Here is a 27,484-nt window from a genome sequence, read left to right as displayed (position 1 = left end):
TATATAAAGTTTATTTTTAGCTTGAATAGATGTTATTTAAAAAGTTCTAGTTCTTGATGATTTTTTAAAAAATGGTTCTGACAAAATGAACTAGGGTAAGATAAGGAAAGGGGAAGAGAAGAAACATTCAAGTATTACCTCTTGCTGGGAACTTTATAAATAATCAATTAATTTAGTCCACAGAAATCCTGTGAGGGAAATAGAATTATCCTTATTTTATAGATGAAATGATCATTGAGTCCCTTTTCTATGGCCAAGTGGCTGAGTGTTCTACTGGCTGTGGGCTTGCCTCAAACCAGTGTTGTCTTTCCTCTCCTCAGTTTTCTGGTCCTCTCGGGAAATGGGAAATGATGCCCCGAACTACTCCTAGAGCACCTGGCCCCTGGTGAGCAGTTGATGCCCCAAGAAGGATAGATGATGAGGCTCAGAAAAGCTCCAGTCATGGTGTGGTGTGGATGGTGGGAAAAATTCAGCTCTGTATATCCTAAGCCTTAGGACATGGTGGTTGAGTTGGAAAAGTGCCAGTCCAGACACACAGTGAGCAAGTGTTTACACGTTGCTCTATGCTCCTGGACTGGCTTCTGAGTATCTGAGGAGACCATAGTCTATACGAGTACATACAAGTCACCCCCTCCCCACTGCATTTCGGGCAGAGTAATACCGGCATTTTCAACCAACATGGACAAGAAATTGATTAGGTACCAGACCATAGCTGTGCTCAAAGCCACTTATAGTCCCTCATACCTCATTCCATCCTTGTGTCTTTCATGTTTTTTTATGGTTGGGTTTTTGTGTCTGTCTGCTGCACTTAGGTAGAGGTCTCCTGAGGAAGGTGACTCTATCCATTCTCTTCTTGGTTTTTCAGCCCTTCGCACAGTGCCCAGTCCATAGTAGACATTTGGCTAAAAAAATATTTAAAACAACCCTGAGTTAACAGATCATGTATGAGTAAAAGCCCCTAGATAACCCTACAAGTCACTTATAACAGAATGGGGAGTATCTGTTAGGTGGCAGGAAGCGAAGTCAGTAAGAGAGCAGCACGGTGTGAGAGGTAATGGATGGTGGGTCTGGAAGTTTGGGTTCTGGCCTATATTCATGCACTAGTCACCTTTTTAAACCTGGGCAGTTGACTTATCTGGGCCTCAGTCTTCCAAAAAGTGGGAAATTAGACTAGAGGTGATTTTTAGGTCCTTTCTGCTGCTCATATTTTGTGATTCTGTAACTCTGGCTTCAGTATTCAGGATTTCATCTGTAGAAGCCCTAGAAACCGCTTGCGTAGACTGCCAGCTAGGCTTGAACTGGAGCATTCAGACTGGTTGATATCAAACTCTCAGGTTGTTCTCCTCTAGGGAGTTGTCTTGTACCAGAGACAGAAGAGAAAATTCAAGGGAACTTTCGGGGGTTTGCTGTGTTTCACCACTGTGAGCTCCCCTCTAGGGGCTCTCTAGGAGACCTTTGGGAACAGTGGAACAAACAGGGGCTTTGGGGAAGCAATCTTGGGCTTGATTCCTTTTGTACTGCTTAAGAAGCAGATCAGTTTGGAGGAGCTAATTTTGCTGAATATAGGTCCTTATTGGTAAAATGGGAATAATAACACTACCTACTTGGGGGGCTCCTCCCTCTGCCTGGAGGGAAAGTGGGCACATCACGTACAGTTGTGTGGAGTGGTGAGCATGTCCCTCTCTGACTTGAAATGGAGAATAGATGTGTTCAGAGGACTGTATTCTCTTCCTGCTTTGTTAAGTATGGTCTGGGAATTGAGTTAGATCACTGATGGAGATGTGATGGTACCAGGGGAATTTAATGACTTCAGATAAGTAAATAATTGCAGACATGGATCAAATCCCTATATAAAGGTCAGAAAAAGATCAAGAATATTAAAGTGACAGGAAAACAGGTGATGCGTATGTGAAGTCGAATCAGCATATTCCCCATGCTTTCCCCAATGTCATGGTTCTCAACTAAACTGAAAATCCCTATGTTTAAAAAAAAAAAACAAAACTAACATCGTATTAGCTTTTCTTTTCTTCTTTTTTTCTTTTTTTAATCTGTAGACTATTGAATTTATTGCTTAATGTAAACATCGCAGTTAGATGCCTGCTGCGTGGAGCTCTCTTCTTGGGATGGTGATAATATTGCTTGCTGGTGGGGCGTGTGTGGGTGCGTGTGTGTTTAGAGCCGTTCATAAGCGAAGGAATTGACTTTCTTGAAGTTGAGTTGACAGACAAAAGTGAGATAGCGGTATCAAAGTGCTAATTTACATATTTCTCTCAGAAGGGAAGAAAGAAAATCAATTCTCATAAGGGATGAAACCAGTGGTGCAGCTCTGTTTAGGTGAAAGCCATTGTAGTTTGATCTAATAAATGTATTTTAGGATGTTTCTGAAACACTTTTCATTTTGCTAATTGAAGTTCGTGATTCAAAGAATTAATTAAAAACCGAAGATGGAATATGATCCTGGTATCTGGTACATCTCTCAGCTTAAATACATTCGATTGATGTATTATTTTTCAAAACATGATGTTCATTGGAGAAACTGAATTGCAATAAACAGCTAAGTAGGTTGGGTAAATTAATGTGGCTCTGGAAATTATTTGCTTAACAGACTCGTTGACGTGATCAATTTTTGCTAAGATTCCATCTGTGCTCTCCCTCTGTCCCTTTTCTTGTTCTCAGAAGGTTTTAAGATGACCCGAAATAACACATAACTCAGCAAGATGAATAACTTAAAAATATGTGATAAAAACAAATGATAAGTGAGTACAGAATAGCATTTGTTACGAGTGACATGATAGACATTTTATGCTGGGTAATTCTTTCTGGTTGGGGCTTTTCTGTGCCTTGTCCTGTGTTTAGTAGCATCTGTGGTCTCTAGCCAGTAGATAACCAGCAGCATCCACTGCTCCCTTTAAATTGTGAAGACAAAAAATGACTCCAGGCATTGCCAAATGTCCCCTCGGTAGCAAAATTACCATGACCTGAGAACCAGGCTGTCGAGGGTGTTGTAGTTAGTCTAGCCTACTGTAACACTGTACCATAGGCTGGGTGACTTAGAAACAACCGTTCATTTCTTGGAGTTCTGGAGGCCGGTAAGTTCAAGGGCATGCCGCTGACGGATTCACTGTCTGGGGAGGGCTTAGCTTCCTGGTTCATAGAAAGCGTAGCTGTGTCCTCACATGACGGAGTGAGCAAGAGAACTCTGTGAGGTATTTTGTATGAGGTGCTAATCCCATTCAGGGGTATTTTACTTTCATGACCTGATCACTTCCCAAAGGCCCTCCCTGCAAATACCATCACACTGGGGGCTAGTGTTCAACATAAGAATGTGAGGGTGGAGGACACAAGTCTCCAGCTCAGGGTAAGGTGAAATCCAGCGTGAGGTTGGTGCCACAGGAACCACAGGCAGACCTGGGACATCTCGATGGAGATGAGACCGGCCGCACTTGGTGGCAGTGGGCCGTGCAGACATGCCCTGTGATTTCTGGTGGTTGAACGAGAGTTCTGTGTTTTGTGGGGTTCCCAGGGTAAAATCAAGACCATCGCCCAGCAGAAACATGCCTGATTGTACTACGGAGAATGGACAGCATTTTCTCTAGGCTTCTCTCTCCCCAACTAGAATGAAGCTTCTGGTGGAGGAGGATTTTTGTCTCCTTTTGTGCCCAGCAGCGTACCTTGACAAGAGAGATACTATGTAATGGAGGTTCCCCCTCGTTTGTCCAACAGCATGGCCGGATTCGTATGGTTGTTTCCTATAGTATCCTTAAATGGAAGCATGCATTCTGGGTGGCATAATCCAAAGGGAATGTCAGCAAAGTCAATTAAATGAGCCCTTACAGTAAATCTGGTGAGCCAAGATTATAGCCTTGTCAGTGTCTGACTCAGTCTCTGTAGTTAGAATTTAGGATGCCGGGGAAAGGGAGGTTGCATATTCTTCATGCAATGGTGAGCATGTTAAATGTTTTTTTCTCTTTTGGAGTAGTGTAGAATTAGGGGGAAGAATGGGAAAAATGCCTGAGAGATGCCACTTAGAAGGGTCAGGTGGAGAGGCATATGCTTTGCCAGTCAACAGGCTAAGGGAACGTGAGCTCAGCTCTAGTGACAGTTATCACCAATATTATTAGTTAGTGAGTGCTTACACGCGCCAAGCCCTTTTCATGCATCATCCACCCGTTTCCTCCCTAGCTCTGAGGCCCATCCTTCAGAGAGGAGTCAAGTAGCTTGGCCAAGGCATGACCCTGTGATACTGCACCTAACAGTTCAAATTTGGGCGAGGCTCCTTACTTTCATACAGCTCAGCCTCCTGCAAGGTGAACCCCCTATAGCATGAGAGTAACAGCTGGAAATAATTGTAAAACAGTTCAAGCCAAGTTCTTCTTTGAGCCATAAAGAAAAATAAGACAACTCAGTAAAATTGTAATCCGTTTAATTTCCTTGTAAGCCATTTGTGATGAAGTACCCATGCGGAGACATTTGTGAATGGGGTAACTTCCTATATGGCAATTTTAATAACCATCCCGGCGAATGTTTACTGTGCACTTTCTATGTTCTCTGCATTGTTCTGAGAGCATATATGAATTCTTGTAATATCCACAATAACCTCAGGACATAGGTAGTAGTATTACTGACATTTTGTGGATGAGGAAATGGGCATAGAAATAGAATAGTTAATTGTCTTAATTAGTTAGAAAGTGTTGGCGCTTCTAACCACCACGAAATTAGTAGGAATGCAGTAATGACTGTCTTAACGATGGAATTCTAGTCTACCAAATTTTAAAATGTTGTTTATAGGTTTTGGTTTAAAAGTAAATAAAATCCTGTTTCGAAATAAAGTCATTTCAGGTTGCTCATTGGATTCCTTATTGGACAGAGGCAGTAGAGCACTTAATTAAGATTACGGGCATAGACTGTGCAATTTTTTTTTGACTGTGCAATTTTTTAATTATTCATTTTTATACCTTTGGTGTTTTAGAGTATTTAATATCAAGAAACAGAATAACTGAACGTTGTCTTCATAACCCCATGGTACTAGTCAGTCTCTTTCTCTTTTTTTTTAGCGTAAAGACTTTACTGATGAGCCTCATTGTGTATGCAGGTGACATTGATGATCCTGGTGAACTAATGAACTTTGGCCTTAGGGCACATGCATTCTGGATGAGTCTTCAAAATGCATGTGCCACATCTTGGGAATGAGCGAGGAATTATAGAAAGGAGAAAGGAGTGTAGGGAAAGGCATGGATTGATAGACACAATTGAATATGCTAGTTAGGATCTAGTTAAGGGGCCGAATAATTCATTATTTAGGAATCACCTTTAGAGATAGCAGTGTTAAAAAATTAGCATATTAGTTTGTATATAGCAAAGATTCTTTAAAAAGATGGAGTTTGCTATAACCTCAGGGTCTTTTTCATACACGAAACATTCAATTTTGTCAAAATGCTCAAGACTCAATTGAGCATTTTCACCTTGAGTAACATTTAATATAATTTTGTTCAGCTTTTTCCAGCAATAAAAACCCTTCATTGCATGCGTTCTTTCTTTTGCTGTTGTATTTTAAACAAAATACCAGAGATTGCCATTCGTTTGTTCTTTCAACCAATATTAACATGGTGTCTTTTATGTACAGTGGTGGACAAATGGAACAGACTTGTGTGTAATTTCATGCAACTTAGGATCTAGTGGAAGAAGGCCAATAAACTGGGGGCACCTGGGTGGCTCAGTGGGCTAAAGCCTCTCTGCCTTTGGCTCAGGTCATGATCTTAGCGTTCTGGGATCGAGCCCCACATCAGGCTCTCTGCTCAGCAGGGAGCCTGCTTCCTCCTCTCTCTGCCTGCCTCTCTGCCTACTTGTGATCTATTTCTCTCAAATAAATAAAATCTTAAAAAAAAGGAAAATAAACTGATATAAAAGATCTAACATGGGGTGATAGATACTAGGAGGAAAAGTAAAGAAAGGAATGAAGTGGTAGGCATGCTGTTTTACACAAGGCTGTGGGAGAGAGCCCCCTGGAAGAGTAATGTTTGAATAGGGACCAGAAGGTTGGAGAGGGGCTGATGGGAGAGCTAATACTAGAGTGAATTCCTTAAAGAGGATGTGGTCAAGGTAATTGTGCTGGGTGACAAGATGCCCAGGGCACCAGAGGTCCAGCAACACACCAAGGTAGATTGACTGGAGTCATAGTAGCTGGGATCAGAGACTTGTGGGTAGAGGTGGTAGGACCTGTAGGGCATTGCCATGATTCTGGGTTTTGTTCTGGGTGAAGGGAGGCTGTGGGGGACTCCAGCAGAGGTTGTGGACCACCTGGCTTGTGCTTTAGAAGGGTCCCTGACTGCTGTGCTTAGGCAGGTAGGGCAGCAGAGAGATCTGGACAGCAGGGGTAAGAGCAGTAACAGTAGAAGTGGGGTAGTGATTGGATTCCGGATATATGTATTTTGGAGGTTGACTGAGAGCATTTGCTGACTGAATATGGGTGAAAACAGAAGTTCCGAATAAACTGTAAGGTTTGTGACTTGAGCAGCTGGAGAAAGGAGTTGCAGTTGACTGAAAATGGAAAAATACCTTTATATTCACACAATCGTTGCAATTATTTAGAAGCTATAGACTGGAGATCTCATGGGCTCGTGCATGAAAGTGTCTAGAAGGGGAGTTCTGGGAAGATGGTCAGTTCAAAAGTTGCAAGTTGAATGTTAATTGAAAGTTAGGATGTGCCCTTTTACAAAAAGATGATACTATGGGGAATATAGCCATGGAAGAAGAACCCTGCGGTCCACGTTTGGAGATAGTGGGGGTGGGGTAAGCAGAGACATGAAAGTAAGATGGCAACTGCTCAGTGATGTGCCTTTACCTGTGCTTTTCCCCGCTGGACGAAGCCACGGTGTGTTCGTGGTGGGTTCTTGCTTTCCTCAGCACGATCATTGTAAAACATCCCACAGAGGATGGATGTGATAAAGAAAGAAAACGCAGACCTGGAATTCTGGTGACTAGCTTTTCTGTAGGACTGAGAATTTTGGAAACGTTGGCCCTAATACCTTAGACTTGAAGCAGTTGTATAATAGTGTCTGTACGCCTCTTGTTCTCTAAGATGCTTCCATGTTTGGTGTGATAAACTGCTCTAGCTGTTTCCACATAATTGGTGGCACGCTCACTCCGTGTCGATCTGACATCAAAATTTTGTGGCTCTTGGAACTACAGGAGGTTAAGAAAACTGACCTAGGACACTGGGAGCAAAGGGAGTCCACCACAAATTGGTATTTGCTATTGGTGAGTGAAGTGAGGATGCATTTCTGGAAAATGTGTGTTGATTGGGGCCACTCTGTGGCTGGCAGCGGGCAAGGTAAGCATGTGACAAGGCAGTAGGGCTGGCCCTCTAGCAGTCCATGATCTGCTTAGTGAGGAAAATTTGAAGTGTGTGGAACAAGCGTGCCCAGTTCAGGCTTAGATGCCCTTACACATCACTGGAAGTTTCAGGACAAGGTTTGTCATTGGTTGAACTGCTTGTAGTATGAAGACCTGGGGAGTTTGGAAAAGTTAGCAAACATTAAACTGGAATCATTTAAAGGGCAGCGTCCAAAGTGATAGGTTTGATGTCTACCATAAGCTCTAGGGTGTGCTGAAATGTTTGTAAATGGAGCATGAGTGTTTGAATCAGGACAAAAAATGAAAAAGAAATTGCAGGGCTGCAGTGGACCATTTTGAGAAGTTTTGACTAATTGTAGAAAGAAAAGTAGAGGCACTGACAACCTAGCAAATTTGGAAAAATGATCTATTTAGAGAGATCCCTGTTGGGACTGTGATTTGATGTGAAGAAGGAAATGGGATCCTGGAACATGGCCCTATGCTTACAGGTTTTTCTCTTTATGTTTTGTTTGAAACATTTATAGCCTCACAGTTCACTGACTCCATTTTCCCAGATTTAAAATAATACTCTCCCCTCTTGGGGTTATGATTCTGATTAAAAATGCTGACTTATGGACTAAGAGCTTGTGCCTCTATATGTGATGAAACAGATTTTCTTTTTTTGTTTTCTTACACTTTATCCTTGATTTCCTTCTTCTTTGGCATTCATTTTGTCTTGGAGGGCTTTGTTGGAAATAGGTAAGGAAATCACATCATTCTTATTTAGGAATTATCTTTCCTCTGCTTATTTTTCTACCCTCTGTTAATTGGTGATATAACAATCCTCCCCAGAGAGAGTAATTGTAATTCTGCAAGCTGAAAAATTTAACTTCAGGTGAAAAATAAGTAGCAGAAATTGATGAACCTTAAACAATAAATATTTGTATTTGACGCAGATGCCACTAGTAATTAGGAGGAGATAACTATGCGGAATGGAGTTGAAGTCACTCAGATACTCTGAGGGGTTCTTGGCTCATTTAGAGGACCCAATAGCCAGCTAATAGGGAGTGTTTTGTTGAATGTCTGTGGCACATTGCCACCTTGTGGATGCAATTTTTCCTTTTAATGCAAAAGAGCAAATTTCTACCAGTACGTCTATATGATATCAATCTTATTTTACCCTTTCCCTACTATTTATAATTTAAGTTGATAACAAAAGATTTGAGACATCTTAAAAGGTTACATATAATACAGGGTAGGAGAATTGAAGAGAATGTCCTTGTTCTTAGCAGAGGCATGCTGAAGTTTTGAGGGGGGAAGATCCATAGTGTCTGCAAGGAACTCTCTAATGTGTTGGGATGGTGGAAAAAGAGAGAGCAAAAGCAGTATGGCAAAAGGTTAACTATTCACCAGGGGTCATGCGGATAAGGGCACTCATTGTGCTGTCCTTAAAACTTTTTTGTCATTACAAATTTTGTTCTGAAATTTTTCAAATTAGGGAAAAAAAAATCGGAAAGAGGGGTGCCTGGCAGCCTCATTCGTTAGAGCACATGACTCTTGATTTCTGGGCTGTGAATTTGAGCCCCATGTTGGGTATGGACCCTACTTTAAAATAAAAAATATTTTAAAAATTGGCAGGGGAAACAAAAACGAAAACAAAACAAAACAAAACACAAAACACAAAACACAAAACCAACTGGGGTAAGGGCTTAAAATGGAGCCAAGAAGAAAGCAAAATAACCTCTACATTGTGTAATGATCGGACTACACTTGGACCACTGATTGCATTTTCCAGTAGCTGATGGGTCACTGACCAGGGTTCCGTTGCTCCAATTTGGTGTCCATAAGGTTTAAGGCCAAGGTGTCTAAAATTAGATACAATTCCTTCTTGGAGGTCCTCCTAAGTAGGACACGGTTGTAATGAACAGTGGACTCAACAGATAGCTTCCAAGAGTGCAATCTGGAATCCTTTTTCCCTACTGATCTGGCTTGCATATACTGCAAGGTTTTTGGGGACCTCTCACAAGAATACTGACAATGAAATACAGTAAATAACTGATGGGCAATGGAGTTGGGGTGGCACCTACTGAGAAGTGCCTGAAATCCAGCTGTTCCCGGGTTACTAATGAATGCAGTGAGCTTGGGGGAGAGTTGACATCTTGTAATAGCTGAGCCAGTGAGGTCTGTTCCACATCAGTGAGCTTGGGAGGAGTTATCCACAGGCAGGGTTAAATTTCTTTTTCTGCAGTGGTTTTGAATATGCTTCAGTACAAAGACAAGTGAATGATTTTGCCCCTAAATTTCACTTTCCTATAAAATATATCCTTGATAGTCTTAATCTGAAAAAATGCTGACAGGTATAACCAGATATCCTTCTCTCTGCCCAGGAAGACAAAACAAAACAAGTCTCAATGAAGCATCCTTAGAAATGCCCACATTTGAGCAGTGCTACTAAAGTCTTGTCTGAATTTAAATTTCTACAAGGTGTTTTTTTCTGTGGCACGTGGAATTTCCATGAATACCTTTTGTAATTCTTTCTTGTTCTTAATAACTGTCTGGAGATAGATACATGCATGTGAACATTTTTGTCCTTAATAACCATCTAAACCCATATATATGTGTCTATACTTCGAAGGGAAACATTTTAGAAAATATGGCCCTATTCAAATATGAAAGGTTTTTGTAGAAAAGGAGGACAGATCTTGAAATAAGGGATTCTTTTGTAGAAAGCTGTTGCTTGAAGTGGTTTTAGTTTCTCTGATTCTTAGGACAGGTTTTCTTTTAAAAAGCGATCGAGTGATAGAGGGATGTATTGATTTGCATTCAGGGCCATGGTGCTTAGAAATTGCCCTTCCCTGCACATATTGGTGAGCTCCAGAAGCTTGTGGATTTTCTTTTGTGAACAACTAAAGCAGTTATCTATTGATTCTCTATAGAACAATATTATTCATTTTTTAGAGCGATCATTGCCCATGGAAAGACATATATTTGACCCAGTGACTCAGGACATATGTGCAAAAATAGCTTTATCAGATATTTCATGAAACACCTTTCTTTCCTTCATTAGACTCTAGCAACTTCTACTGTATTAAAAAAAAATACTGCTTAGATCTGCTAAACTTGATTTCATGACCCACTAGTTTGTTGTGACCCACAGCTTAAAAATCATTGCTATTGAGATTTTGCAGTAAGGCAGAATGTTTTTCAGATGCAGGACACAACAGTGAAACCCTGAATTGCCTAAACTAATCAGATGGGCAGCAGGCTTGGGTGGGAGGGATTTCGAGAAGGCTAAGAGAAGAGGAGCCTGGGACCGATTGGTGTTGCATGCTGGGTGTCTTGAGAGTGTCCTCAGTGAGTGATGCCCCTTCTTTCTCTCTGCAGCTTGACCACATACTCTCCCCGCCACCCATGCCGTTTCGGAAATGCAGCAACCCAGATGTGACTTCTGGCCCTGCAAAGTCATTGAAGTTTAAAAGACAGCTGAGTGAGGATGGTCGAGAGCTGCGGCGGGGCAGCCTGGGAGGGGCTCTGACAGGTGAGTCCTGAGGGACAGACGTGGCAGAGGAGGACCCACCAACAGGGGCTGACAGGTGCCCCGTCCCATGTGTGAAAACCCACCCGCCCCTCTACACACTGTTTGGTAAAAGCTGATCCAATCCAGACAGCAGTAAAATTGAGGATTTTACAAATGAAGTTTCTTATTGAAATAAAATTTACATACAATAAAATGGACTCATTTTAAGTGTCCATGTGTATGGATTTTGACAAACGTATACTGTCACATAGCCACCCCCACAGTCCAGATACAGAAAGGTTCTTTGGCCCCGATTGCATCATTCTCACCCCCAATCCTCCTTTCTTGGCCCCAGGCAACCAGAGAGCTGCTTTTCATCACTGCAGCTTAGCTTCATCTTAAAAATTTAACATGAATGGGGAGCACCTGGGTGGCCCAGTCGGTTGTGGGGTTGCCTTTGGCTCAGGTTGTGGTCCCAGGGTCCTGGGGTTGAGCCCGCATCGGGCTCCCTGCTTGGCAGAGAGCCTGCTTTTCCCTTTCCCTCTGCCTGCCGCTCGGCCTGCTTGTGCTCTCTCTCTCTATCAAATAAATAAAGAAAATCTTAAAAAAAAAAAAAATTAACATGAATGGAGTCAAACAGTACATGTTCTTTGTGTCTGGCGTCTCTCACTCAGTATGTTTTTAAGATTCATCTATGTTGGTGCATGTATCTGTAGTGTATATTGAACTTCATAAGAAACTGCCAAACTGTTTCCAAAATTGTACTGTCTTTACATTCCCACCAGCAACAGATGAACGATCTAATTGCTCTGCGTCGTTGCCAACTTGTGGTATTGCCAGCCTTTTTAATTTTAGCCATTTTAATGGGTAGACAGTCCTGTCACGCTGTGGATTTAATTTGTATTTTCTTGACGACTAAATGATGTTGAACGTCTTTTCATGTGCCGGTTAGACGTTCATTTATGTTCTGTGAAGCATCTCTTCAAATCTTTCATCCTTTTTTTCCTTTAATGCACTTTTTCATCATGTTGTAAAAAATTAAACTTTTCAGATACAGAGAACTCACAAATCACTTGTATTGACTTGAAAGATAGCCAACTTAAGGTAATTTTTAAGCATTTTTAATAACTCACTGTATAAATTTTCATATTATTAGACTTTAAGTCACTGAAGGTTAAATTTCTATTTCATTTTGAGTGCTTTTTCCTCTAAATATAAATAACCTTGCAGAAAATGTTTTTTAAACCCCAAAGCAAAGTTTTCTCAGTATGTGATGGTCTTCTCTGCCTGTTCTTCAGTGGTCTGTAAATAAGTTGAATTATTTACATTTTTTGGAGAATTATGGATTTTGACTTTCTGGAGATGAAAATTCTGAGAACAAAAATGATTCTGACCTTAGGCTCAGTAGAATCTAGAACGTTTTACGCATTGTGGCATACTGCTGGAATGCAGGGTGAAACTGACCTCAGACCAAAGGGAAGAAATTCATCAAAAAAACAAACACAAAAACCTGCTGTACTTCACTAAGTTTAAGTAAATGTTCATGCCTCAGTTTTACTGATGTTCTTTTAATGCTTGTTAGGGAATTTTTCTTTGCTTTCCATTTATAGATTCAGACTATTTACTTTTTTTCAGGGAGTTGCTAAAAATTGGGTAGACCCACCTTTATTTTGTAGGTGGGGGGATTAAATGTTAACAGTTAAAACACTCATCCCTTGGCTTACTAATTTCACTTAGGAAATTTACTTACTTTGGTTTAACTATTTTTGACCAAAAGTAGGGCAGTAATGATTCTCTCCAATTTTTGCTGAAGGAGTTGACTTAAAACTTTAAAACAATGCAGGGGTCTAGGTGTTGATGCAGATATATGACCTGAATCATGAAATTTGGCTTACAGTTTAAAAAAAAATTCTATAATTGATTCCCGTTTCATAATTTCAATAGCTCTGGCATTTCTACTCTTAAAAAATTTAGTATGCTCTACAGTTATTTCAGATAATTAAATGTTAGGTCAGATAACTTTCAAAAATGTTTATTAGTCCTTAGAGAGAGAGAGCTTAAAAGAATCTCATGAGCTTCAGTCTGGTTTTAAAAACAGTTGCTTGTAAGTTTTATTGGAATATGAAGAAAACATTCTAATTGGTCCTCTAAATAGCTTAGCTGAGGATTTAATGAAAGAATTTATGCAAAGCACTTAGCCACTGATGGGTGGCTATTAGTATTACATGCAGCATAAATTGAATTGCAGTTGATGGAGAACTTGGGCTTCTGAGCATCAGTTTGGATCCCCGTATCCACTTTGTTTCTACTTTGTGTCAGGCAGTATCCTGGTGTCCAGTTGGAGCAGAAAGAAAATCTCATTTCTGATCTTTAAAAAACATAGTTTCCACTAGTTGTAGGCAACTATGAATAATCACTTGTGATCTTACCTTGGAACATACTTGTTGCTAAACTTAATTAAGTCAAACTGGTTTTGCCATCAGAAGTCTGTGCCTGATAGATTTTGTATGTAAAGACCAGCCATCTTCCTCTGGTTTAGCCTTGTTTTAATCTAAAAGTCTTTTCTCTGGCAATTTTCTACTGCTTTATTTGAAACAAATTTTTTTGTGTGAAGGCCTGTGGCTTGAAACTTTTGTAACCCAATTATCCTTGACAAATTTCATTAAACCCAGCTCTCTGGGAGAAAGATGTGTGATGTTTTCATCGTTTTATCACTAATAATAGTGACAGCTAACTTTAAGAGCTTATGATGTGGTATGTACTGTTTGCAGGGAATTACATTTATTGACTGACTTAGTTCTTAAACATATTTATCTATTTGTGAGGGAGGCAGCCTTATCCCCATTTTCCAGATGAAAACACTGAGGAACAGATAGTTTGAATGAATGGCACAAGATCGAGGTGTTCACAGACAGCAAGCCAAGACTTGAATCTGAGTTTTGTTCCTCCAGAGTCCATCCTTGTAACCACTGCACTATTCCTAATACAGAAGGTCCTTAGTGAACTCTGGCAGGATTAACTGGAATGACTCCTAGGTGGGAGAGTTTATGCTCATTTGGAATCCAGGGCTGACTCAATCTGTAGGGATCTTTGTCCCTTAATTACAAAAGTAAATTAAAACCATGCAATTAATCTATAGTAAAACCCATAAAGTTGGCACATTTGTTAACCTAGCCATTCCTTTGCTCAGATTTCATCGCAAGGAAATAGTTGTGAATGTGTGCAGAGAAATAACACTAGTTATATTTAGATCAGCACCATTTATTATAATTAAAATTGCATGTCATCTGAATATCCTGTAGAAGATACTGACTAAACATATCATGCTACAAACATAAAATGGAAGACAATTGTAAACATTAAATATCACATTGTAAAAGATAGGTTTTAACATTGTCAGAGGCTCACAATATGTTTTTGTATGAAACCCCATTGTTGAATGGTCTCAAGGCATTGCTTGCTTCATAGGACTTGCTGTAAATGTGATTAAATAATTGTATGCTTAACGAGGAGGAGGAAAACAATTCCTGTCTGCTAAGGAGTTTTCTCATACTGGGATGGTGGTTGACTGGGTTCCTTGTTAATGGGCACATGAAGGATGCTATGGCCTTTTTTCACACCCTGCAACTCAACGCACGAGACATTTTTTTTTGCCACTGAGGTTTGTTTTGTGTGTGTGTGGTGTGGGAGGGGGGCAATACTTGGTTTATCAGTTGGTGACAATAATATTGTATAGATACAAAATTTCATTGGCAGACTAGTGTTTCTTTCTCACTCACATGGCTGCAGGTCAGCTGGATTTTGGATAATTTAGTCTGACCTCTGCTGGGATTGGGTCTAGGGTGCTGTTTGGGTCCAGACTTGCTCTGTGTCTCTCTGCTTTCCTGGGCCAGCAGCTACCCCAAGGCATCATGTTCTGGTAAAAGACAGGAGCATGAGACTGCATGTTCGCCAGCTCAGGCACATTTCAAGCCTCTTGGGCATTATGTCTGCTAATTTTTTGTCAGCCAGAGCAAGTCACATTGTTAAGCCCAGAGTCAAGGGGCAGAAACATGCTCCACCCACGTGATACCTTGGCAAAGGTGCAGGTGTATAACCCTACTGCAGGGGAGCAAAGAATTGGGACCAATGATTCCATTTGTCATAATTGGCCTCTTTAGTTTAAACAGTCCTTTACAATAAGAATATTTGCATGTGACTATTTTTTAATTATAACAGTGATATATCTGTTTAAGGTAGACAAATTAGAAAACAAAGGGGAAGGAAAAAGTCTGAGAAGCCCTTATCTCCACCATGCACTGATAGCCATAGCTGAACTTTTTGGTGTTTTCTTCCCTAATTAAATTTGGGATTACTTAAAGGTAATAAATTAAAGGGGAAAAAAATCAGTATCTTTTTCATAGGCCTAACATTTAAGTAAAAAACCCAGAGCTTACTATGTGCAACCCTGCCTGAAGGAAAAAAAAAAAAAAAAGTAAAAAATCTTTTTTTTTTTTTGGAGGCGAATGGTGTATTCTCTCTTCATGGCCTGTAACTTGCTAAATAGGCACCCAGAATCATCCTGTAAACACTGACTGAGCTTTGGAGCCCCTTAATGAGTAAGAGGAGCATTATTCTAATCATTGTACAGACCCCTAAGTCAAGTCAGAAATATATGGTAAGGTCCCTGACAGTTCACCGTAAGGAAGCTGAACAGTGAAGGAGAGATTGTCTTCCTAAGAGAAGGATCTTGCGTCCTGGCTTCTTGACAGGCAAAGGAATGCCCTGAATCCTGGTCCTGAATTTCACAACTGGGATGTATGTTGGAGCCCTAATTGTTAGAAAAGGCATGATCCTTTTCCTACTGAAGAAAGTCGTGTTTTTCAAAATATCGTGTCTTGTTTGGAATGTAAAACAAAGAAGAATCAAGAATTACAATGTGTTTGTAAGTTGAATCCAATAGTAATAAACCACCTTTGTAGATAGCATGAACTAGAATTTCTAACACAGTTAGGATCCAGTCTTCTGTCCTGGGCGGGGCGGGAGGGGGGCGCGAGGGGAGGGAATATTGAGATATTTTTCTTTCTCGGACTATGGTAATGGTTTGGAATGACATCTGAAAAAATTTTAAAACCATTTCAGAGGGGATTTTACCTCAAGAGGGAAAGGGAAAAACAAACAGCACAATCCTAGAAAACATTTTTTTTTCTTTAAAATTAACCTGGAGGACTTTGTGTTTCAGTGTTACATAGAGCTTCATGGGTTTCTCATCCTAGATGCCTCCTTAGCTTGGTGGGCGAGACAAAGAATTGAGATTAAAGTGAATTTACATAAAATAAGACTTTTTTTCTGGGTAGCCTTGATATTTAGTAAATAGTGCTTCTGAATCTTCTCTTTGATGCCCTAGATTTCTTTGTTTTCATAATTCCATCAAAAGAATGCCTAGATCAAATGATGGGTATTAGAAAGCTGTAATGAGCAAACCAGAACGTACCAACGGCTTAGCACAATACTCACTCATTTCTTGCTCATGCACATGTTGCTGGTTAGCAGGCAGCTGTCTTCCTCCTCAGGGTGCGTCAGGGACCCACGCCCCTTTCATTTTCTGGTTTTATTCTTCCTTGTGGCGATAAGATGCTATGCTTCCAGCTGAGAGAAGTAGAAAAACAGAGGTGGAAGCTTTCCAACTTCTTAAAAGTCCTAGCCTGGAAGAGACACATTCTTGCTGTCCATTCACATTCTTGCTGTCCAGATTCTGTCAAGTGGTCACAGCCACATGTCAGCCTGGTGCCGCTGTGGGGAGCACTAGTATGGCCCTTGCTGGACCGTTGCCTCTGTACACAACTACACAAGAGGCAGGGGCAACATGGCGGTTGGCCTGAGAGAGAAGTAGGTTTTAATAATGAAAATGGGATAAATTCAGTTTTCCATATGTTAAGTTTGGATACCTGTAAGACTTGCTGCTGGGTATGTCACATAGGACTGTGTAATCACAGAAAGGGAGAGAAGTGTATTTTGTGAAAGAGAGGATTGGCTCCATCTCGGAGAGGAAGATGATGATATGATATTGTCTTTCGATTCAACAGTAGGTCACTGGTTACTTTGGGGAGAGTAGGGAGGTGTGGAAAGAAGCTAGAATGGAGTGGGTTAAGAGCAAACGATAGTTAAGGGATGAGAGATAGGTAATTGGTTGATAGTTGAGTGTAGATAGCTCTATTGAGAAGTAGTGCTGGGAGGGGGACTAGAGATGTGGGTGGGAACTGGAAAGGTATGAGGGTTCAGAGGAGACCTCTTAATGTGGGTCCATGTGAGCATGTTTGTCAGGTGTTGGTGTGCTACCAAAGAAAGAGATGATAGCCAAAGGGAAGTGCTTTGGGAGGAATCCAGCAATGTATCTGCAGCACATGTTGGCTTTTTTATAGATGAAGGGGCACTTCCTCCCTTGAAATAGGGGGAAGGAGGAGCAAAAGGATGCAAAAGTTGGTAGTCTAGGTACAGCTATGTCATGGAATACTATTCAGCAATAAAAAGGAATGAACTGTTGATGGGGATGGCAGCTTGGTAAATATCCAGGAAATTAGACTGCATAAAAAAGCATGCTGTTTAATTCCATTTGTGTATGCCATTCTTGAAATGACACAGTTGTAGAAGTTGGTGAGTGGTTGCCAGGGCTTAAGAAGGAGGAGGTGGGAGGGAAGTAAGTGTGACTATAAACAGGCGACATGAGGGATCCTCTGGTGATGGACTTGACTGTGTTGGTGTCATTCTACTGATGATTATAGTACCCTGTAGTCTTACAGGGTGTTACCAGTGAGGAAGACTGGGTAGAATGTACCTGGAATCTCTGTGTATTATTTCTTCCTACTACATGTGAATCTACATGTATCTCAAGAGTAAGAAGTTCTGTGTTTAGATGTCTCCTTTCCATATCACTGTTTTCAATTAATTTGCATAATAAATAGTAGGTAGTTTCATAGATTTGGTGGCTTCACCTTTGTCAATGTGTTAGGAGACCCCGGGTAGTGGTCAGGAGGGTCATACGGGCATAGAGTAGGGAAGAAAGTCATAGGGTCTTGGAGAACAGGAGGAGAGCTATAAATGTAATAGAATTGCTTGGAAGCATTGACAACAGATTTAAGGTCTGAGGTCATGAATCAAAAGTGAAGGCTATCTGCATGTTTGAGGAAAAGGTTAAGACACTATGGAAATGGGTGTACCAGGAATAGTATTTCCACAGAACATAGCAGAGAGGCCTGGTTGAGGGTTGTTTAAGACAGTGGTTGGGGAGAGTGGAGCCAAGCTTTATAAGAATGAGTGAACTTCTGGTGCGTTTAGGGGAATTGCTCAGAGGTGGAGTCAAAGGGAGCTTGAAAGGAGGACTGTAAGTGGGGACCTGGGCGTGTGGTTGTGTTGGGGGACTAAGCATGGGGTGGGCTGAGTTGGACTTAACCAGGCCCTGAAGGATGAATGAAATGTTAATATTTTGAAATCTGGCAAAATTTGTAACTCTTAAATGGCAAAGACATTTACAATCGATGTAAATGATGCTCTCGTGATGCTTTCAGTTTGGGTTCTTGGCTCTTGGCCACCAGGGAGAAAACCCCAGATCCACAGATAATTCTCACTTAAGGTTGCATTGGTTTAAAAGTCTCTGTTTGTTTTGCTATTTGTCAATGTTTGAAAAATCTTTATTTTTAAAAAAATGTTTATTTCTGTTTGTTTTACTATTTGTTAATGTTTAAAAAAATCTCCAGGCTGAAGGTGTATAACTGGGAGCAGGCATTGTTTTAGGTTGGTTTACTGTTTTGTTTTAGAACTTGTAAAATTGTGTAGTTCATCAACAGTAGTTAATGAAACTGGAGGGAGTCTACCCATTCTTCTGGGTTGCTAGGCAATTAAGAGGCAACTCCTTTAGCATCTTCTTCCTGGTTGAGAGTGCTGGCTTTTAAGTAGCCTTTAAAACCACTGCTGTCTTCACCACTCCCATGTCCATTTATATCTGGATATTTTGTTGGTATCCAGGCGCTCTAATTAGAAGATGATTCTCATGGTGTATTTTTGTTGTATGATTTCTCCTTGTCAGAGTAGGAAAACCTCCAGAGACTTCTACTTAATGGGGCCTGCAGCTGTTGGCCAGTGCCCTTGGCAGATGCTGCCTCCCAGTGGCCCTCTATCTGGGAGCCTTCTGCTGTGGCTCAGGAGTCATGGATTCCCCCTAACAAGGTGATCATCAGGTGGTTCCCAGGCCCCTGGTCATCTGCTGCTTAGGAACCACCATGTGGCCACCTTATTCAGAACCAGGTTGCAGAGACCTACTTGAAACTCGAATAGTTCTTTCAGGTCTTCGGTACCATGGAAGCCTTCCGAAGAGGTGATGATGTCAGGCATGTTGGGAGAATTAATTACAGGATGAGTCTACATGAGGGCTTGAAGAATCCTGACGTGGTTTTCTGATACCGGGAGTCAGATGAGAGGTGAGGCTATTAGCTTTGAAGGGGTGTGAGCTCCAGAGAGTGCTGGGAGCCATGCTATGTCAGCAGAGCTGGTTCATCAGAAAGCCATTTGATGGATTTCGTATCAGATTGAGTTTGAAGGACTTAAAAAATTTGTTCTGAGTAGTAATTAAGATGTTGATAGAAGACTCCATTTCAGGGCACCTGGGTGGCTCAGTGGGTTAAGCCTCTGCCTTTGGCTCAGGTTATGATCCCAGGGTCTTGGGATCAAGCCCTGCATTGGGTTGTCTGCTCAGCAGGGAGCCTGCTTCCCCTTTCTCTCTGCCTGCCTCTCTGCCTACTTGTGATCTCTCTGTTTGTCAAATAAATAAATAAAATCTTAAAAAAAAAAAGAAGACTCCATTTCTCTTAAGCTTTTTGAGGTGCCTTCTGCAGAGCAAAAAATAACTAGGGCTTTAAATCATTGTTGACTTAGAATTTGAAGGTTGCTAGGGTAGGAAAATCAGCTGAATACCAGGACTGAACCATTTTCACTTGCAAAGTAAGTTCACCTGCTCGACCTTCTCCTGGGTGTGGTGGGTGTGGCAGATCAAATGTTGTACCTGAACTTCTTTGAAGTACACCAAGGAAGAGTGTCTTTCAAAGTTTTTGCTGGTATTATTTTAAAAGTTGTGTGTGTCTAAATAGATAAGGAGGCTCTCTATATCAAGCTAATGAAGAAACTTTACAGAAAAAAATGAAAGGTAGATGAACGTCAAGATCCACAAAGCACTAGACTTCCTCCTTCCCCCTTCCAGTCTCTTTCTTGCTCTCTTAATGTCTCCCCCATATTTCTTGTGTTCTAGTGTGGTTCTGTAAATAATGGACTTTGGTTCTTCTTGGGAGAAATCTGAATTTATTGAATCCATATATCAAAGATTCAAGTAGTTCTTAAATTTGCTTTAGAATAGAAAGTTGATTTTTTTGGGGGGTGTTGGGGGGCATTTTTATCAAGGAGTTGATTTTTTGAATGGACACAATCATGGTTTTTTTTGTTTTCTCTCCACTGGTTTTGTATTTGTGTACATCCCTGAAATTCTGTTTTGTTCCGATAGGGTAGACTGAGGCCTGCATGGCTGGACATGGGTTTCTTATCCATTATGAGTTGTCTACTTTCAGGTTCTGAAAAGTGTGCAGATTCCAAGCTTATCCTCTCAGTTCCTTATATGCATCATCTATAAAATATGAAATGGTTTTAAGTCCCTGTAACACTTCACCATATATGTGAGGAAGCCACAAAAGTTGAATTGGTTATACTATGGTTAAGAATTTGAAATACAAATTGAAATAATAGAAGATCAGCGTTGCCTGTTAAATCCCACACAGAGCCCTCCTGGAATTACTAGGGAGGGGGCAAGAAGCTTGGGGAAGGCCAGGGAGATTTCATGCCACTCTGGAGCACCTGCATGCAGCTGGGTGTGGGTCAGTGGCTCTCCTTGGGACGTTTTCTTAACTTGTACAGTGAAACCATACTGCATCTGTACAGAGGTGCATGCAGGGTGCTCACTGCTCGTGTGCTGGAACCCTCTGGATAACACTTGGTAGTTGGGTGTGATGCATTCACAATTAGGGGAGACGTGTGTCAGGAAGAGAATGGGACACGTGGGTTACACTGAATAGGGTTTAAAGATGGAACGCAAGTGAGTTGCCTGGATGGAGTTAGCATCTTGATATGCTGTACACTGCTGTTACAGGATGTGATAGGAATCATGAAATGGGGATCAGAGGCCCAGATTCTAGTCAGATGTACAGCTCTACGTGAGGCGTGTCTTGGTTTCTGGCTCTTAATTTAATCATCTGTAAAATGAGTGGATTGGATCAGACAGTCTCCAAGTCCCTTCTAGCTTGAGTAGTAAATAATTTTAGCTACCAAGATGGGGGACGGGAGGACGTCTTTGCAGAAACTAGTTTCCCTTCTTTTTCTCCCTTCTCACATAAATACTTGATCCATTGTTGAGCACGGAAGCCCACTGTCTTCTCTAGAGGAGCGTCCCAATGATGTCCTGTCATCGGCCGCTGAAACCGATCCATCTCTTGTTCAAAACTCGTTTTCAGTGGCTAATCAGAGATGAAGAATGTAGACCTTTTTCTTAACTTTCTGGGTGGAAATGGAAAACGAAGCTGACTTGATGTCAACTCTGCGATGGAAAGAGTAGGCAAAGAAATGCAAATGCCACCAACCGGGAAGTTTAAAGATTTATAAAAATTAGTGTTTCTGCTATATTAATGACTCTGGTGGTGGTAGCCTGCATTTGTCATTGTCATGTTCCATTGTCATTCAAGTACTTAATCAACGCATATTGTCAGAGCCACATTTATTTTCCTGAGTCTGCCTAGCCAGATCATTTCTCCGTTCTCTGACTGTGTCAGGTGCACTGCCTCACACCAGCACCAGAAGGGAGAGCTGGAGGGTCAGTCGCTGCTTTGCTTTTAACCCATTGCTGACTTGTTCACTGCTGCGGGTGAAACTTTTAACAAGAAAGTGCAGTATTATGGAAATGTCTGGTTCCCTTTTTTCTGAACAAGAACACAGGTGGAATCATTCCCACCTTAAATGATGAAGCCTGAACCAGATTAGGCTTGAAGGATCTTGCGTAAGGTGACAGAATTCCCAGCATCCAAGTCCCTGTGAAATGTATGTATGTTAAATAACGGACCTTAATGCAGTATGTGTTGACATGTTGCATGTGTGCATGGCTGTGTGCCCTCTATCGTTACTCAATGTCTCATAATGTAGGATGCGCCTTTAGTTTTGCCGTTTTTCACTATAGAGGACAGGAACAATTATGTTTGTCAATCAGTGGCCTTTTCTTTAAAAACTTTGGGGCAAATTTCTCTGGACTCAGAACAAGGAAAATGAGTTAAATTAGTCTGATAAATTTGAATTCTTTCTTCGGCTAAGTAGTGAGAGTTGGGTCACCCACTGTGTTTGCTTTGGTTTCCAGGAATGTCAGTGCTAAAGCATTTCTTTGTTCTGCTGTGCTCCATTACACTAGGTTTTGGCGGCAGCAGCATATATAAATAATTTATTTAAAAAGGGAAAATGATATATCCCAAATACATATATAGACTCACAGCAATAAGGGGTGCCTGGGTGCTCAGTTGTTAAGCATCTGCCTTCAGCTCAGGTCATGATCCAGGGGTCTTGGGATTGAGCCTGGTGTCTGGCTCCCTGCTTAGCAGGGAGTCTGCTTCTCCCTCTGCCCCTCCCCCTGCTTGTGTGCTCTCTCTCTCTCTCTCTCAAATAAATAAATGGAATCTTAAAAAAACAGAACAAAAACAAAAAACCTCACAGCAATGAGATGCCTACTTAGGTGTATAAAAGGGAAGGGAAGTGAAACTCACCATCTTCTGCAACATTCAAATCCCATTCCAAACACCTCTTCATATCACTTGCTGATTCTTCAGCAGCCCTACTTGAGCTGCCTCCTTCCCCCTCCATTGCTTGCATTGCTCTTCTTAGAGGATGGGCCACTTTACATTTTCTGTTTTGGAATACCGATCATCCCTTTTACTAGCTGATAAATTCCTGCAAGAACTTTTCCTTGTATCCTCAAAGCCAAGTTTCCTGCAGCGTACATATTAAGTTCTCAGTAAATAGAATTGCCAGACAAAAATGCATGACACCCAATGAGTCATACCAGATAAACAACTAATAACATATTCAGTATACTTAGTCCAATATAAAATTTGGGGCATATGTATTCAGATTTATCTGAATTCAAATGTATTTAGGCATCTTATATTTTTATTTGCAACGTCTTTCAGTAGAGACTGGACTGGTTTTGTACTTAGGCCTTCTCAGACCTATTGTCTCATAGGGACATGCATGGTGAGAAAGGCAAGAGTTTTTAGAGGGCTTGCACATAGATATTAGTGCCATATCCTTTTCTTATGTTTTCTTTGACCCCCTGGTTGGTTAGTCAACTCAGAGACAGGCCCATCTTTGTGGACAACCAAGTAGATCTGGTACACGATACCCTCTTTGATATATGCAAGGCTGTATACAACCTTGTTGCCATCCTTTCAACAGTCGTAGTCCTCTCTTGTGGATTCATGTCATGGGAGATGAAATGCATTTAATAGAAAACTGTTAGAAGAAAATGATCAGAATGTCAGTCTTGAGAGATGGTTATTTGGAGGGTGACTGGAACAACCAAATGGCTACCTTCCTCTACCTCAGCAACGAGCACACTAATTTCCCCGTAATCATGGCTGAATTCTTTAAAAAGGAATGCTAGTCTATCACTAGTCTAGTGATACTGTTACTTCAAAACATGAAGAACTGACCTTGGAGTTCAAGGCTGCTTAATGCCCTCTAAGCTTTCAGAAGAACTCAGTGACTAAGGAATAGACCAGAAATGAGGGGGTGAATTCCAACCCTCTCATTAATTTCTAAGCAGTGCTAAGGCAATCAGGAGGATGACCCTGGCTTTAATTTTTCTCTTCTTAAAAACAAGGGCAGTGTTGTGTTAGGTTTTGGAAAGCACTTAGTGATTTGCTGGAGCTTAATTTGGGGTATCAAATGTAGTTTGGATAACATCATTCCTTAGATTTTGTTGCTTTTGAACCAGGTAGGAGGGACATTAACTTTACTACTAAGAGAGGAACGAGAGGAGGCTATGCACTCCCTGGTGGAGGTCTCTGTCCCCGGAAATGGGGTCTTTAACAAACTACCTTTCAGAATCCCTGGGGGAGGTCTACTAGATGGTATTTTTTTTTTTAAAGATTTTATTCATTTATTTGACAGACAGAGATCACAAGTAGGCAGAGAGGCAGGCAGAGAGAAAGGAAGGGAAGCAGGCTCCCCGCTGAGCAGAGAGCCCGATGCGGGGCTCGATCCCAGGACCCTGGGATCATGACCTGAGCCGAAGGCAGAGGCTTCAACCCACTGAGCCACCCAGGTGCCCCTAGATGGTATGTTTTGAAGAATCATTTCACACATTGTGTTCTAGATTTTTTTGCTTACTCATTAACCAGTATCAACAAACATCTCTGAAGACAAAAATACTAGTTTCTTCAGAAAGTGTAGACATGGTTATTGAGGAGGAAGAATTTGAAATCTGTTCCAAATAAATATATGTGGAAGTACATTGTTAGGTGACTTAGACTGTGTATATAAAAGTTTTCTTAGGTAAGTAGAACTTACTGGGAAATTCAGACATCTCTGGAGATTTCTGCTTGGATTGTGACATAGAGTTTGTTTTATCCCCTTGTGGCTGCCTTTGTTCTTCTTGTTTCTCTTGTAAAGCTCCTGATGGCTAGCTCCTCCTTGGCCTCTGTCATAAGTGTTTAGATGTAGGGCAGTTGTCAGAAATATTTAGCATCCCAGGGCTGCCAGGGACATTTGGGTGTGTCAATTTAAACATCCTACTGTGCAAAAGAATGTAATTGTGTAGGATTCATAATTTCTCCCAAAGCAAGATGGTAAGTACTAATTGTCTAATGTTTTCAGTTTATTTTGAAAGGATACAGTGTTTCATGGAGGTGTTGGACTTCTTCGGAGATGAGTTTTAGAAGTGAAAGTCAAAGCCAAGAAAGGTAACCAGTAAGGCTGCTGAGTCTTTGCCATTATTGTTACAGAGCTAATGATTGAACCAAATTTGAGTATTTTTCTAGGCAATGTGGAACCACACGGTAATGGAAAAATATGAACCCTGGTAGAAATACAAATGAGAGATGGAGTAGAGAATTACTATACACAGACATTAAGTATATGATCATGTAAAAATTTGGTAGCTTTGTTATCTGGGATGTGACATAAGGCTGCAAACACATATGAGGTTCAGTCCCAGGTGACAGAGTTTACACTGGAGAGAGCATGGTGTGGTGTGTATTACAATAAATGGGACTCTGTACATGGAGCCACATAGGAACAGGTCGTATGATGGGGAAGAGGAGGGCTAGCAGTGCCTTGGGGTATACATTCAATGCCCATGATGGCAAGTTGGGTAAAGCATCCTGGAGGCGGACCTAAACCACCTCTGAACACAAATTGTGTGTTTCACACTGTGCTGGAGACTTGACATGTGTTACTTACTGTCATCCTTGCTAGAGATCGGAAAAGAGAGCTCAGAGAGGAAAAGTAACGTATCCAGGGTTCTCTAGCTAATAAATGGGGAAGCCAGGATGCAAACCTGTGTGTGACTGGTTTCTCCCTCTAGGCTCTTGAGTTCATTTGATGAAGGAAGGAGAACCAATTCTTCCCGAAGTGCCCTGTGCTGGAGAGAATTTGATCCTCTCTGAGGACGATGCCGAGGAGGAATTCCCTGGTGGGAAGAGGAGTTTTGCACTGGAAAGAAGAGGGGTTAAGTCATTGTTTATCCCGGGACTCCTCTTTGCCAGATGGTCTGAGAGGCTCTCTGTTCACGTTCTCGATTAGTCCCCACAGCCACAGTATGGGCTTGCTCCATCATCTCCATTCTCCAAAACATGTGCTGGAAACTGGGGTGTAGGAGAGTAAGCAGTCAGACCAAGGCCACGCAGCTACCACATGGTCATAGGCGGTAAATCTTGGCTTTCAGCCTCGAGACTGGGGCTAAATGGTGATGGACTTGAATTCAACACTTTGATGAGTTTAAACATGGAACCTATTTCCAGGATCCAGAGGAGAGCAGTGAACATGTTTAGATGGAAAGATATTTTGGGAAGAATTGGACATATTACTGGATTGGGAAGTCAGAGTGTGATAGAGGAGGTAGGGATGACTCCTATTCATTTGGTTGATGTTTTGAAAAGCATACAAGATTCTGGTCCTCCTGGGGGTTTTAGAAAGGTCTGGAGGCAAATGGGGAAGGGGAAGGAGCAAGAGGAAGGGAGAACGGCAAGCTTGACAAGTAGTTTAACAGCTGCTCCACATATCCGCAAAATGACTCTGAGAAAAAATGGTTCTATTTATTTGCCGTTTCCTTCCATATATCTTCCCAACAGCATTCATCAATATCTGTCATTTCCCAGGGGGTTAGGCATGTCTAGCAATTCATTCTGCTGAATTATATTCCAGTACGTGGATGGAGGGAGGCCAGATTGCAGATGTTAACTCTGACCTATGCCCAGCGTTGCCTAGACACAGCCACCACCGTGCTCCTGGGTACCCTCACACAGACAGCCATTCCAAGCCATATCACTTGGTGTCGGATTCTTGTGACCACGTTCTCATTGGAGTAGGCTCTGTTTAATACTTGTTTAAAAATCAATTTTAAGTTGTCCCATTAGCCTTTGGTCTATACAGCTAGCGCTTAGGGCAAAAGCATTATGTTATTTTTTCATAAGAATTTTAAATTCAGATCGTGATCATCTGAATGGAGACATTTTGGGGATGGAAGTGCCGCAGGGATTTGCTGGCTAGGGCTGGGTCTCACTGCAGAGCGGGAGAATTTGCCGGGTGTTGTGAGTACTTGTAATAATAGAAACACTGCAGTTTACCAAGCTCTGTTTCCTGTATTCATTTGATCCTGGTATATTCCCATATTAGAGTTTGAGAGTGGTCATCTTGGTGGAAGAGAAGAAATACTGCCTTCTAAAGAGAAACCTAAGGGAAAACAAAAGAAAGGAAAAAGAACAAATGTATTGCTAGGTATGGTTTCAGGTTGAACCATTTAAAAATGTACAGTGTGTTGGCATTTTTCCCATTTTATCATAAAATGCCAAGGGCAACATGGTGGCTGTCTGTGATTGAGGGTGAAGAGAGTACCTTTGAATCATGTTACTGTATTGCCCACAACTAAAGTTACTTTGGATTTGAAACTTCAGCTATAGTTGAAAGTGGCAGTGGCAGCCAGAGATGGTTTGTCCAAAGGCTTTGGCTTCTCTAATGTAGACATGAGTATGCTGTTACTTGTCCACAGTCCCTAGTGCTCTCATGGTGCAAAACTGGCCTTTTGCAACTCCCTAAAACCCGTGTCATGTACCCAGTCTGGGCTCAGTGCACTCTTACTTTCTGCTGCCTGCTCTGCTTGCTGCAAGCTTTCTTCTAAAGTGTCCTGTAAACTTTCTCACCAGGCCCTCGTGGTTCATATCATGGCCTTGCCATCCTTTGTTAAATACAGAATGCTGATGATAGTATTCTACATAGTGTGACAGGGCATCTCCATCGCATTTGAGTCATGCAGCAGAACCGAGGTTTGGAGACAGCTGCACCGTGATGTTAGTTGGGTTCAGACCT

The 27,484-nt window shown here is 41.4% G+C and overlaps 1 protein-coding gene across 1 annotated transcript in view; it reads left to right on the top strand.

Annotated features, from left to right (window-relative positions):
* Positions 1-27,484, top strand: part of LOC308343313 (microtubule-associated serine/threonine-protein kinase 4-like) — a gene marked incomplete at both ends in the record, with an annotated part of 321,206 nt that overhangs the window by 130,316 nt on the left and 163,406 nt on the right. The window contains one exon of the mRNA XM_080804336.1: positions 10,717-10,870. Within this exon, the coding sequence (XP_080660462.1) occupies positions 10,717-10,870 (154 nt within the window). The remainder of the gene's footprint in view (positions 1-10,716; positions 10,871-27,484) is intronic.

This window comes from Martes martes (assembly GCF_963455335.1).
Source record: "Martes martes genome assembly, chromosome: 5".
Taxonomy (NCBI): Eukaryota; Metazoa; Chordata; class Mammalia; order Carnivora; family Mustelidae; genus Martes; species Martes martes.
This window is presented reverse-complemented; position numbering and strand designations above follow the sequence as displayed.